The 14,143-nt window shown below is 39.4% G+C and overlaps 2 protein-coding genes across 2 annotated transcripts in view; one reads left to right on the top strand and one right to left on the bottom strand.

Annotated features, from left to right (window-relative positions):
• si:ch211-106h11.3 (CCN family member 1) overlaps positions 1-7,171 on the top strand; it is a 9,075-nt gene extending 1,904 nt beyond the window's left edge. Inside the window, exons 2-5 of the mRNA XM_059562553.1 lie at positions 41-254; positions 3,716-4,108; positions 4,821-4,999; positions 5,677-7,171. Of these exons, the coding sequence (XP_059418536.1) occupies positions 41-254; positions 3,716-4,108; positions 4,821-4,999; positions 5,677-5,982 (1,092 nt within the window). The 3' untranslated portion in view covers positions 5,983-7,171. The remainder of the gene's footprint in view (positions 1-40; positions 255-3,715; positions 4,109-4,820; positions 5,000-5,676) is intronic.
• A 1,726-nt stretch (positions 7,172-8,897) lies between these two features.
• On the bottom strand, positions 8,898-13,882 carry ddx39ab (DEAD (Asp-Glu-Ala-Asp) box polypeptide 39Ab). The gene is made up of 10 exons (XM_059562520.1): positions 13,732-13,882; positions 12,068-12,276; positions 11,862-11,989; positions 11,413-11,689; positions 11,219-11,337; positions 10,426-10,557; positions 10,076-10,185; positions 9,724-9,868; positions 9,498-9,645; positions 8,898-9,114 (listed from the first exon to the last, which is right to left on the bottom strand). Exons 2-10 carry the CDS (start codon positions 12,273-12,275, stop codon positions 9,098-9,100), a joined length of 1,284 nt encoding a protein of 427 aa, XP_059418503.1. The 5' UTR covers position 12,276; positions 13,732-13,882; the 3' UTR covers positions 8,898-9,097.
• Between the last annotated feature and the right edge of the window lie 261 nt (positions 13,883-14,143).

Here is a 14,143-nt window from a genome sequence, read left to right as displayed (position 1 = left end):
TACTGCAAGCTCAAACTGAACCCTCTCTGTCATCTGACAGGTCCGAGCGCGGTGTCCTAAGGTGTGTAAGTGTCCGGCGGAGCGGCCCATGTGCCCGCCAGGCGTCAGTGCGGTGCCCGATGGCTGCGGCTGCTGTAAGGTGTGTGCCGCCCAGCTGAATGACGACTGCCATGAAGGCAAGCCCTGTGACCATCACAAGGGCCTGGAGTGTAACTATGGCAACGATGTGGCCAGCATCCATGGAATCTGCCGGGGTGAGTGAACAGGACAACTCCAGTCTTGATTCTTGAGGTCTCTAAAAATAATTGTATTGATTTAAATTAATTTGCAATGATGTGTGTGTTATTAATAGTGTGTGTATGTATTTGCATATATTACAATATATGCTCATGCATATTAAATTAATAAAATATAATATAATAATACATTTTGTTAGCCTATAAATCTCAATGCTAAAGAAAATGTTAATGTCTGTTTGATTTTTTTTTATAAACTGCACATATCAAAATTAATTTATAATGATTTTGCATTAGCGTGTTTATCACAAAATTTGATAGTAATGATGCAAATTGATTTAATTTGATTAAAAAAACATTTCATAATTTATATAACAATATAACAATATATTATAATGCAAATTCATTTAAATGTGTAAGTTTTGTTTGGTTTTGACAAACTAAAGGCTACGAGAAACTTACAACCTTTGACCTTTGACCTTTGATCCCACCCAAACGTCCTGTTTCAATAGGAAATATTGTAAAAAAACAACAACAACAACAAAATAAACTAATGAACCCGATCTATTTTATTTTTATAGTCAAAAGTTAATATATTTATTGAAAATGTACCAAATCTTCCCAAACCTTCCAACAATTATAATAAATAATAAATTGAATGACAAGCTGCTGAATAATATAATTCTATCTTATGTTACACATGGGACTGATGTAGTTTGGTCACCCTTGGCACATTAATTTCCTCACATACAGAGGATATTTTGTGCACTGGGCTAGTTTCTATATTAAGTCAGTTATTTGAGTTGGACTAAAGGGGGATTTCAGGGGGCATCTCAAACACCCAAAGACTATCTGACGCTCAACGACATTGTAAACAAGTCAAAATTCCACACTGCTCTAAACATAGAGCCTCTCTCATAAAAGCAAAAGATAGAGTGTCAATCTGTGTTTAACCCATTACTGTCACTCTGTGCAGGTCATCTTTTGGATAATAATTCAATGCTAATTATTTCAAAGACGTCAAAATTAATGCCAATTTTTATGAGGAATTTTCTGATATTTTTACTGGAAAACAACACAAAATACTGACTGAGACCTTAGCTAACAAATATATGTTTCAAGAGCGATTTGCAAACGTTATCATTAGCAGAGGTGGGTAGAGTACCCAAAAACTGTACTCAAGTAAAAGTAAAAGTACTTCTAGAAATATTTACTCAAGTAAAAGTACTAGTCTTGAATAGTTACTTGAGTAAGAGTAAAAGAGTATCGGATAAAAAATCTACTCAAGTAGTTAGTTACTAGTTACTTTGGGTCATATATACTGAGCCTATTTTTATTTAGATATATAGATAAAATGTATGTAATGTATGTGTGCGTGTATAAATGTATATATTTCATCAGCCTTTACTCCAATTTATGTAATTTATTATAAAACCCTGTCTGTTTACTTAAGTAACAGATATAGGTGTCATGCCATAACATATTTTTAATACGACTGACTTTATATTAAATGTGAATTTAACATTGAAAGTTAATGTGATATAAGTATTGCTACTAATCTTTCATTGTTCAGAAAGAGAGCAAATAACATTTACAATATCAAAGATCATTTTCACTGACAGTCTAGATTTCAATCACTCTCAGAAACTCCCATTAAAATCACTGAAACTGTTAACACTGTGAAATCAATATCTTAATTAAAGATTCGTACACACATCTGCACTTTGTTGTTTCTGACGAGAGAATTCGCCAGAAAGAGGTCTCAAGTCAGCGAGCGAGTGAAGGAAGCACCGGCATTTTAGCGATGACTCATCTGAACCCCTCTGATTGGCCAATGCTTTAATAAGCTCAAAAGAATCATGTGTGATTCGTTATAATGCGTGTGATTGTATTAAAATTAATAAAATCTTAATCGGCTATTTTTTGTCTTTTGGAAGCTGCATTCAACTTGACTCCCCTCTGTTATAAGCCACACACGTACAACTTAATGTCACAGTGGTATCTGTGTAGGCTACTGTAATCAAATGTAGCCCACGTTATTACCTGTTGAACAGTAGACAGCACACGCGGTGTTCATCTAATAAGGATCTCCATCGCTAGCAAATAATAGCCGTTGCAGCTTTGCTTTCAATTCAGTGCAGTTCCATAGCCCCGTTTTCAACGCTGCTGATGTTAAACGTTACAACTCTGAGTGAACCATTTCAGACGCTCAGCGCGTGCGGTAGGGAACTGAACGACTCATTCAAACTGATTCATGAACCAATTCACTCGTTTGCCAATTGGTTTGATCAAGCCTTTGAACAGAATTGACTCAAAAGAATGAATCATTCGCGAATGGGCATCACTCATTGGCAAGAGAAAAGTAGACGGCGCGTTTGGAATAAACTGAAGCATTTATAACATTTATTGCATTAAGATAAAGTAACGAGAGGAGAGTCGCCCACAGTAACGAAGTAAAAGTACAATTTTTCCCCAAAAATTTACTCAAGTAAGAGTATAAAGTACCCATCTTTAATTATACTCCGAAAAGTATTAGTTACCCCCAAAAATTACTCAAGTAAATGTAACGAAGTAAATGTAACTCGTTACTACCCACCTCTGATCATTAGGTTATGAAAATGTTACTTCTGCACGTTATTGTAACATTCAGAATGTAGTTTTTAAAATAATCTTTTAAATATTGCTGTCAAAATTAGTGTGTTAACGCAGGCGATTCATTTTTTCCCATTTAACGGCATTAAAAATAGTTAATACGGGGTGGCATGGCATTTATTATAATGGCTTTATGTGAAGTTTGTTTTAAGTTCACTTAAATTATTAAATTAGAAGTTGTTACTTTTTAAAGTCTAATAAAGGATGTTGAAGAGCTATAGTCAATGGTTAAGTATGAGGAAAATAACAATTTCTAGAAACATCAGTAGTGATACTCGCCTTCAGTCATAAAAATATGCCATAAAATAAATATAAAAAATCTTTATGTTGTTTGACTGAATGCGAAATTATTGCAATAAATTATTTAAACTATATTTAAGAACATTAATGTTAGGTGGGATTAATTAAAAAATTAATCATGATTAATTTCAGACAAAAATGTGCGATTAATTAGTAATTTTTCTAACCGACTGACAGCACTAGTTTTAAAAAACATTATGGATTTTTAAATGTTTTAAGTGTTCAAAGAACATTCTCAAAGGAAACATTTAAAAAAACATTAGCAAAATATCCAACTAAAATGTTTCCAAAAAACATTCCTTTTATGTATAAATAATGTTTTTGAACGAATATTCTATTAACGTTACTGGAATAACCTTGAAGAAAGTTCTTAGAACACTCTCTGTCAACAGGGACAATTTCTTTTTACACTAACAAAAACACTTTATAATTACCAAAACTTTAACTAAAATTTAAATTTTTGATCTAATTTTAACATCAGTTTCCTTTGGTTGACTCCTTCTCCTGTCTTTTCTTTGTCTCTTCAGCCAAACTGGAAGGCCGCTCCTGCGAATACAATGGCCGCATGTATCAGAATGGAGAAAACTTTCGCGCGGGCTGCAAACACCAATGCACCTGTATTGATGGGGCGGTGGGCTGCGTGCCCCTTTGTCCCACTGATATTCCTCTGGAATCACCATCCTGTCCCTCACCTCGACTGGTTAAGATCCCTGGCCAGTGCTGCCTCAGCGTGGACTGTCACGGAGAGTCTTCCGTCCTACCGCCAGTGTTTAGACGGCCGTATCTGTTCCCTGACCTGCACAGCTACAAGAAACCCCGACCAAAGCCGTACCCCTACAAGCCCAAAGACTCCCTGAGCAATGAACTCATAGAGGTGGAGAAAAAGTGGGACAAACCGCGGAGTCGAAAGCATTTGCCAGGTGAGGGCGTAGGTTGGTAATAGGTTCTTTTCATTGCCATTAAAGTGAAATAACTGAACATAGACATAGTAGCCTGTGATTAGTGATTATTCAACTAGGGAAGTGTAATTATATCTATTAGTGACATTTTCCCCTTATATATCTGTGGAGTCCTGCCTGAACTTCATAGGATTTGACATGGCGCCAAACGTGGAGTTCATTGAAATATTTCAAGTTAAACTAAATGAAAATGACATTTAAAAAGCCTAAAAATTAAATAGGCTTAATATGATTTTATTTTAAGTTAAAAAAGGGATGTTTTTCATGGTTTTAGTTTGTTAACTATAATAACCTTGGCTCAGGCTGTGATTGCTATCATCAATGACGTCTGTTTGTTTACATAAATCAACAATTAAAAATAGTGCAGCAGATTGCAAGAATGTGTCCTGTGTGAACACCTCCTTTGGTTGCCTTTGGGTTTCGGTTCAATTAACAATCAGTCCCAATGTGAGCTGTGGCAGTTCCTCCTGCATGCGCTTCTGTGTGGGTGCCTGTGTTTAGGAGCCTGCCGCTTCTTTTCCACAAGATCCTTGTGAACCAGCCCCACACACGGTGCCTCTGTCAGGCAGCTGTTTCCCTACACGCCGTAATCACTTTTTCTGTGCGTCAGTGTTCCCAGTTGGCTGAATGGTGCCTGTGTACTAACTTACCCCATCTCTCTCACTCTTCCTAGCATGGAAGAAAGCCGGACGGCAATGTGTTGCACAGACGACAAGCTGGACACCTTGTTCACGCAGCTGCGGGATGGGCGTTTCATCTCGGGTCACCAATGAGAACACACAGTGCAAGCTGCTGAAGGAAACCAGACTCTGCAACATTCGTCCCTGTAGTTCTGTGGCTGTGCCTATAAAGGTAAACATACCAAGATTATCTGGAGAATTACCACAGGATCTGCTGAAAAGACCAGTTTGTGTCTACTTAAACAGCTTGAGAAACCTTCCCTTGCTTCACCAAAACAGACCAGCTTCTAAACTGCATGTTTATGATGGTGCACCAGGACCAAACTGGTACGAACCAATATGAAAACATTCATTAAATTAAATCCATAAATCTAAACCATGCAATCATCATTTGACCTTTGGCTCTTTCTAGACTAGTTTCACAATGGAAATGTTGCTCTTGCCTTGTTTTCCAATGCGCAAGTAAAATGTCTGTTTTTAACATTATTTAAAGCCTTGCTTATATTGTTGCCAAAGTTTCTGAAAACAACTAAAATGCTGTATTATGCATGCCAGGCCAATAGTTGGTGATGTCAATTTGTAAAGAACCATTTTTTGCTAATTTGTGGTTTTGTTGTTTGCGATAAGGGTATCATTTTTTAATAACTTTCACTTTGAAACTCATTTTCAAAAGTTCACATTCTCTGGCCACCAAAACAGTGCTGTCATTGACTGGCCAAACACATAGATTCCCATTATTAGTTGAAAATGGTGTTGCGTAAACGGCCCCTTAACCTACTGAAGTTATCATGCACACTTCTTTTCCATTGCAGATGTGAGTGTAACCTGTCTTTGATATTGGTTTAACAGAAGGGGAGGAAGTGTTCTCGTACGCAGAAGTCTCCCGAGCCTCTGCGTCTGCACTACGCTGGCTGCCGCAGCACACGCCTCTATCGGCCCAACTACTGCGGGACGTGTCTGGACGGGCGATGCTGCTCACCCCGCCGCACACGGACGGTCCCCGTGCTCTTCACCTGTCCCGACGGAGAGCTCTTCGAGAGGGCCGTCATGTTTGTGCAGTCCTGCAAGTGCAACGATGAATGTGGCCACCTGAACGAAGCGGTGCTCCCGCCCCAACGTTGGCTGTATGGCGACATGCACAAGTTTGTTGATTAACATCTTATTTATCCAAAGACCCGCCCCCATGTCTTTCCCCAACCAATAGAGTAGCGGTTTCAAAGTGTAACTCTGAGTAAACGCTAGGCCGAGGCCTTATTATAATGCAAATCCATGTGGAAAAAGGGCAATTTTGAGTTTCCAATCCCTTGTGCCAAGACCCTTAGAGTAGATGTGCTTACCGCAAGGACCCAAGATGGGGTGAATCCCGGTTGTGAATATATACAACGGATTTTCTGATTGACCAGTCCTTACCATGAACAGTGATGCATTCTGGGGCACCTGCACAATCTAAGTAAGAAAACAAACTGCCTCAGCAGGACACTGATTAGATGCTTAAATGTGGTGGCACAGACTCTCAGCTTCACAAGGGCTGGTCTTTACTTCTTTTGTAGTGATTGCTTTGCCTTGACGTTCAAAGAACAGCCGGAAAATATGAGGGAAACTCACCAGGAAGTCGTTTTAAGCTACCCAGGGTTTGTCTCAGCTGCTTGTGGACTCAGTGCTGAGTTTGATGGCTTCGTGAGCCCATGACTCCGTCAACTCACCGAGGGATATTTGCCAAGTGCCGCAGCTCCCTGGCGTCAAAACGTCGGCTCCTCAGCTCCCAGCTAATTACAATCCTCGTCTTTGGGGGCAGAAGAAAACCCGGTAACCCTTTGGTTTGCAATAAAAATATGTTTAAAACACCAGCATCTGATGTCAACATGTAATTTTAAAGTAATGGGTGGGATGGTTCTTTCAAACGCTGGTCTGTAATCTACCAAGTGATGGCAGAGCCTCGTGCAAACGGCACTGGTGTCTGTGTTTTATAATGCAGCAGTCTCTATTTCTGCCTGGCACTGGTGCATGAACTGACGGAGGTAACGTCGCACCATCTGCCCTGAAGAATGAGAGTTTGAACAACAAAAACCCCAATATTTTGAAAGGGAGAAGCCATGTTGTCACTGAATAATTATGCTATTTTTTAGTTACATTTCGTTTGAATTCCCAATCTAAAAACTAAAAAATTTCAACATTTTAGATGCCATGTTCTTGATAAAAGCATTTTTATTTATTTTTGTTGGTGGGGTGAGAATTTACGTTGTGGAAAGGTGTTGACTGAATAAACTGCCAATTACATGCTGCATGCAAACTTGATGGAAAATTAACAGCTTTCTGTTGTTTCGTGTTACGCGAACTTTACTTTGGGTTTTGGGAAATGTAATGTAATGTTACTTTGTTAAGTAAGCACAGGACATTACATACTCCAGTACCTTCTAGGCATTTTATTCCTGTCTGGCGCGAAAAGAGCGGCGATCTTCTGGTCCCAAATGTGTGTCTGTGGGGTTTTCTTCATCTGTTTTACAGGACGGCAGGTGAACATTGTAAGACTTTCAAGCATTATAACTGCAATCAATCTGATTTAATCATAGCTGATATTTGTATGCGTTTATTAATAACATTTTTGTACATACTTATAAACAAGTCTCGAGTGGATTATATCAGGAAATGCCAAGGAGCAGCCAACATGTGACACTTTGAGACAGATGAAAATATTTACTTGGATTCGGGTCTTGTCTGAAATGATCTTGTATTACAAGTTCCTCTCATTTGTTTTACCTCTTCAGACAGAGGACAACCACTTAACCATCCATGAAATAAACTGGCTTGTAAAAACGGCTCAATGCAGGTGTTATCATTTGTTTTGTTTTTTAAAGGTATATGATGCTGGTAAAAATAACATTTTGTCTATTAGATGTAAATCAATATGTTTATGCAGTTCAAAAATCACATTATTTTCTATATAATGTACATTATTGATTTTCCTCTATGTCCTGCCTTTCAGAAACGCATACATTTTTACAAAACTCATCGTTCTGAAAAAGCGAGGTGTGCTCTGATTGGCCAGCTATCCAGTGCATTGTGTTGTGCCGAATTCTGCACCCCTGCCAGATTATCCACCCTCTTCGTGGAACTCACTACCTGATTTCCTAATCCCAACCCCACACCTAAAGCCTGTGTTATACTTTTCGTGTCCGCGAGTCATAAAAATAGTCATTGGACAGTGTGCGTGGTTACTGATTATGAATTATGAATGTCTTTTACACATTGCACATCACGCTGTGTAAAAATAAAACCATGTCTGTATTTGTGATTGGAGAAACAAGCATCTTCTAAACTGCATTGTATGCAGCTCATTCAGGAAACGGTCCTCGATCTCCACAAAATGCGCAGCACACATCTGAATATTTTAGATTAATTTTTCTTGAACAGTGCTGAAATAATGGATTTGAGACTTTAGTCTTTGCAACTTTACAGATCTTCTTTATGCACCAAAAGCTTGTAAAACTCCAAAGAGAAAGGTAAAATTTTAATTGCATCATATGACCCCTTTAAATTATACTGTGGTGTAGTTCCACTGGTAATTTTATCAGCCAAGTAAAACTCGGTTTACATTTTAAATGCAATAAACCCAAGTATTTGTAGATTATCAACTAGGGAACATTTCTAACAGAACTTCAGTTCAATTGCAAAGCTACCATTTAACGTGAAATTAGTTAAATAAAATAAAAATTTGTATACCGTCACCATAAATGATGGTGAATACATTATTAATAGAAAATTACATTCTTCACAGATGAATTAAATAGCAGTTATTGCCTGGACATTAATTTCATGAATTACAAAGACAGCTTATTTTGGAAATAAAAGTAAATTTATAAAAAAAAAACTATTTTGGTTTGACATTTCAGTAATTTTCAACCACACACGTCTCACAATGCGTTAACTTCAAACAGGTTATGACTCTGGCCGAAGTATCTGGAAAGATTTCAGAGCAAACCATTACACTAAAAGCATCTGAAAAACCATTACAAAACCACTTTCATACAGTGAGACTTCCCAGAAGACAAGTCACAGCCAGTCAAGGTGTAGTATATAAAAAGATTTAATTTCATTAAAACCCAGAACAAAACATGATTTTAGAACAAAGTCGTTAAACAGACAACTCGCCCGGTCCTCACAGAAAAGCAGTAAAAACAACAGTGGGTTTGAGGTAAAGTGGAGGCTTTTAAAACGGATGTTCTGCGCCCTGCCATGATCCAACAGCTGCGATTCTGGAAACATCAAGACTTCATCTGGACTGTTCAACTGCACACAGAAAAAGACAAACATCATATAAAACGAGGCTTCTTTCAACCAGTCACTGTGGGTTTAAAACATCTGGCAAGAAACCAATGGGGAAACAAACCCAACGTTTGAAAGGGAAGAACAATACATCAACTAATATATCAGGGATAACAGTTAAGATTGGGGGGTCCAGATTAACTTCAACCCACTGACAGAGCCAATGCTAATAACCTCAAAATATCCAATTAACTAGCATCACTTCAATGACAACATTAGCATCCACCAACACTTCTGTTAATAATTCATCACACTCATCAGGTTACATTAAATTTGGAAGCAGATTACCACAGTTTGACTTCATGCTCAAAACGCTTAACAAGTATAAAATGAGACCCAAGACTCACTGTAAGTGGAAATGTCAATCTCCTCTGGTAACTCAGACACGTTGACCTCGAATCGGTCCTGCACATCGTTCAGGATCTTTGCGTCCGTCTCGTCTGACACAAATGTGACGGCCAAACCCTTGGTGCCAAAGCGACCCGCACGAGCCACCTGAGAACGGGACGAGACCGTGTGAGACGTGCCACTTCAGAGATCTGAAACACTTGTGGAGACTACATGGATACGTACCCTGTGGAGATACGTGTCGGAGTCCTCTGGCATGTCGTAGTTGAAGACGATGTTGACCCTCTCGATATCCATTCCTCGCCCAAAAAGGTTAGTGGCCACTAGGATCCTCCTCTGGAAGTCTTTGAACTGCTGATACCGAGACAACCTGCAAGCATTGTTTTAATATAAGGCTAATTATATTATCATACCCTTAAACAAACCCTACAGAAACATTTGCAAAACACTAGACATGACTTATGGCCAATTTACAACAAATTATTTTAACACAATGTCCTCACTAGTCAAAAGTCATGACATACCATTGCATAACAGGACATTCACAGCCTAAACAAGTACACACACACACACACACCTCTCTTCCTGTGCCATTCCTCTGTGGATGGCGATGGCGGGGAAGTTCTGCTCCACCAGTAACTGTGAAAGCGCCACACAACGCTGAACAGACTTCACGAATATCACCACCTGCAGGACAACAGCAAAATTACCCTCAAGAACATGAAGCATGCATACGAGCTCAAGTATTTGACTAACAATATTCTACAGGCAAAATCAGTGGTAGAGAAAGACGAACAAATGCATGGATTTGGAAAATCATGCAGTGACAAATCTATGAAATCGGAGTAAACGGGGTCAGGTTTTGCTTGTGTCCCTCATTTGCAAGTGGCTTGGGAAACACAAATGAGTGTTAAGTGCTGAACTCACCTGGTTGAACTCCAGCACGTCGAGCAGGTCAAAGAGTTTGCGGTTCTTCTCGCTGTCCTTCAGTTTGCAGTAGTACTGCTGCAGACCATGAAGAGTCAGCTTGGTCTCATCGTCCACAAACACCTCCATCGGCTGAAAGCAGGCAGCAAACATCAGACAGGATCCTCTATATGCTTTAGATTAAATGTGTAAGGTTCGCGAGTGTAACAATAAATACGACCTCACTTTGTGCGAATCCCATTTACACTGCCTTAGAACCTTTCATACTTTTTATAGAAAATTAAGATGGGGCCAAATTTTCTGCATTTTTCACAACCACACCCAAAATTTATTTATAGGCGTTTCGACAATTCAGAGCCACCCTATAAGTAAAGGCCAAAATCCAGAATGCCGCCTGACAAGTTGATCCACTTCGTCTCACAGCACAAAGCAATGAAAAGGTCCTTGCACACAGAAATCAGTGGTCTTTGTAATATGTGGCTCCAGTATTGCTAGTAAAGGATGAAACTAATCCACTGACACATCCTGAACTAAACTCCTCCCTCTCTACGCAACCTCATGATTGGATAGACCAAACGTTTCCACTTTTCCCCTTTTTAAGAGGAGTGGAAAACAAAATCATCCTCACCATTTAAAGACCCAATTTTGTATTGTCCCAAATGGCTTAATATGCCTCCAATAACTTCCATAAGTCACACAGTACCCAAAGATTTTTAAATAAACAATTTTCTTTTAAACTGCCTTATCACACCGTTTTTTGAACATATAAAAAAAAAAGACAGATGTTACTCACGTCCTGCATGAACTTGCGGCAGACGGGCCGAATCTCTTTGCTGAGGGTGGCACTGAACATCATGCACTGCTTCTCATGAGGGGTCAGTCTGAAGATGTCCTGAACGTCACGTCTCATATCTGACAGAGAGACAATTTTAATCACTGTAGACTTAGCTCAACACAGCTCCCAGAAGATTTTGGTCAAACGCTCACCCAGCTGCTCCAGCATCTTGTCACACTCGTCCAGAACGAAGTGCTTGACGTTCTTCAGGTTGAGGGTTTTGTTTCGGACCAGGGCGAGGATTCGCCCCGGCGTGCCAACCACGATGTGAGGGCAGCTCTTCTTCAGGACATCCTCGTCCTTCTTTATGGACATGCCACCGAAGAACACGGCCACCTTCACCGTGGGCATGTACTTGGAGAAGCGCTCGTACTCCTTACTGATCTGAAACGCCAGCTCGCGTGTGTGACACATGACCAGCACGGACACCTGAATCACAGGAAGACACTCAACCTCATCTCCTACAAGCTGAAGGTTCACACGTTACAGATAAAACAGTTATTCTAAACCGATTTAATCATTTTAATTTTCTGTCAATTCCTAACTAATACTGCACAAAAGTTGTAATGGTTTCATCACAAACTAAAACTGATGCACTAACCTGTCCTTCGACCGGCTCGATCTGCTGTAGGGTAGCGAGCACAAACACGGCTGTCTTTCCCATACCAGACTTGGCCTGACACAGGATATCCATGCCGAGGATGGCCTGCGGGATGCACTCGTGCTGCACTAATCACACACACAGGAAGTTCACTTAAGATGCTAATCAACCGTTACATTGAGAACCAGCATCTCCGAGTCTCTTACCTTCAGACGGATGCTCAAATCCACAGTCCACGATGGCCCTCAGCAGCTCCGGCTTCAGCAGAAAGTCCCTGAAGCCCGAGCTGTGGATGGACACGTATGAGCCCTTCACCTCCTTCTTGCCCACTGGAGCGGCGCTTTCTGGGGCTCCCTGAGGCTCATCGTCCTCTTCATAATCCAGCAGCTCGTTGTCGACATCATTCTCAGCCATTCTGGAGACAAAAGGAGTGGGAGAGCAATTAAATCACACCTTCAGACGACTCACACGTTCATGGTTCAACACTTTTGAAATTCACAAATGTACAAGAATTTGATATTTTACAAAAAGTAAGAGGAAAATGCAATAATACTCTACACTGAACATGCAAAATGACAATTACAAGGTTCTCAAAGTCTAAAATAAAAACAAATGTTTAAGTAATGTAGTGAACAAATGTTTGGTCATTAAAAAAAAACCATTCTGACCACTGAATATCAAAAGTGTAATACAGCTTTGAGTAGTTGTTCGATATATTAGAAAGTGTCCTGTTCAAATAGTTTTTCTCTGTGAAAAAAAAAAAAAAAAACATTTATCATGATTTGCTGAAAACAGCAACTAAAGTGTCATTCAGTGTAAAACTTGTCAGGTATTATTTACCACAAGGATCAGTTTATTACATTAAAAGACCAAGTAGTTTTACCCCAAATACTTTATTGCAATTGCACAATTGTAAACTTTGCAGCTATACCGTTTTGGACATTTGTCAACAATAATGTTTTTTTTTTTTCAAAAAAACAAAAAAACAAAAAAAAAAAAGCAATAACATTTAGTACTCACTTATTTTACATATTTCAATACATACAGGTCAGAATAAGTATGTTGTTTCAATTTTTACATAAATACAAGTGTTTCACTGAATGAAAACGGAACATTTAATCCACATTTTGATTTTATTTTCCCAAAACATATTTGAAACCTTAAAAGTAGACACTCACTCGCATTAATTGTGCTTTCTATACATATAAAACCACTTTTGTAAAGTTTAATTTTATACGGGCATTTACATTTTTGAGCCACGTGCAAATACAAAAAGCCAAAGCAGTCCAGAAGACACATGGTAATACCACGGTAACGTTACTTGTGTTACTAGACAGCGTTCAGTGAAACTGGTTTATTTGGGCCTCAGACACCAGCATCCTGAAGAGGTGCTCAAGTCAACGTAACGAACGTCTGAACACGTTCATGCGAGATTCTGCAGATAAACGGGATCCCGATACTGTGTTGATCAGCAACAGAGACATTAGTTTAGTTGTAACGTTATAAGCAATAACTTAAAAGCGCAGCGGACAATAGATCCGCCGCTAGCTATTGTTATACACGAGAAAAGAGCCAAAAAATACAAACGAAAACTCCACACTGGCATATATTTCACGCGGTTTACCAGCCCCGACAACGCGATATCGTTAAAAAAAACTATAGCGTTACATATAACGTTAACTTAACCGAAAATAAACGCGCTCACACGCGCGCGCTGTTCGGTTAGCACGCGCAGCTAACGCGCTCAATGACACAACGCTTCGATCACACATTAAACTTCCCTGTTGGATAAACTCACAACGTTATATACATAAAAAATATGTTACGAAGAAACATATCCATATCTAAACAGTAACTAAATTACAGTTACCTTTAAGTGACGGTGCGTGAAGAAAATGATCACACGAACGCAGCTGTTGTCTCAAATCGTACGCACCAGGCCGCGGTTTATACTACCGCCCGGGAATCCAGCCTCCTGAAGAACGCGCGCTGTCATTGGCAGAACACACGCGGTCGTTGGTTAAACACACGTTCTCATTGGCTCAAGAACGTGTCAATCTAAATCTAAACTTATCGTGATTGGATGTTGGTATTGGCACTTGGGGGTGTTGAAGTCGCGCTCGCGTTGGGCGCAATTGAGCTTGGCGGTACTTTTGTAAGTGACAGAAACGTTTTTATTTTTTTATTATGATTTAGGATTGAATATAACTGATTTAAAACGTTTAACTCAGTGTAATATTATGATTGATAAGTAGCTTCACATCAAGGAACATATTCAAATC

The sequence above is a fragment of the Carassius carassius genome, chromosome 1 (genome assembly GCF_963082965.1).
Source record: "Carassius carassius chromosome 1, fCarCar2.1, whole genome shotgun sequence".
NCBI lineage: Eukaryota > Metazoa > Chordata > Actinopteri > Cypriniformes > Cyprinidae > Carassius > Carassius carassius.
This window is presented reverse-complemented; position numbering and strand designations above follow the sequence as displayed.

What these genes read in the sequence shown, in the direction of transcription:
- ddx39ab (XM_059562520.1), bottom strand. Translation starts at nt 12,275, where the DNA reads ATGGCTGAGAATGATGTCGACAACGAGCTGCTGGATTATGAAGAGGAC. An exon ending in CAAGATGCTGGAGCAGCTGG is followed by an intron (nt 11,338 to 11,412) that starts GTGAGCGTTTGA and finishes TCTCTCTGTCAG; the next exon opens with ATATGAGACGTGACGTTCAG. An exon ending in ACGTGCTGGAGTTCAACCAG is followed by an intron (nt 10,186 to 10,425) that starts GTGAGTTCAGCA and finishes GTTGTCCTGCAG; the next exon opens with GTGGTGATATTCGTGAAGTC.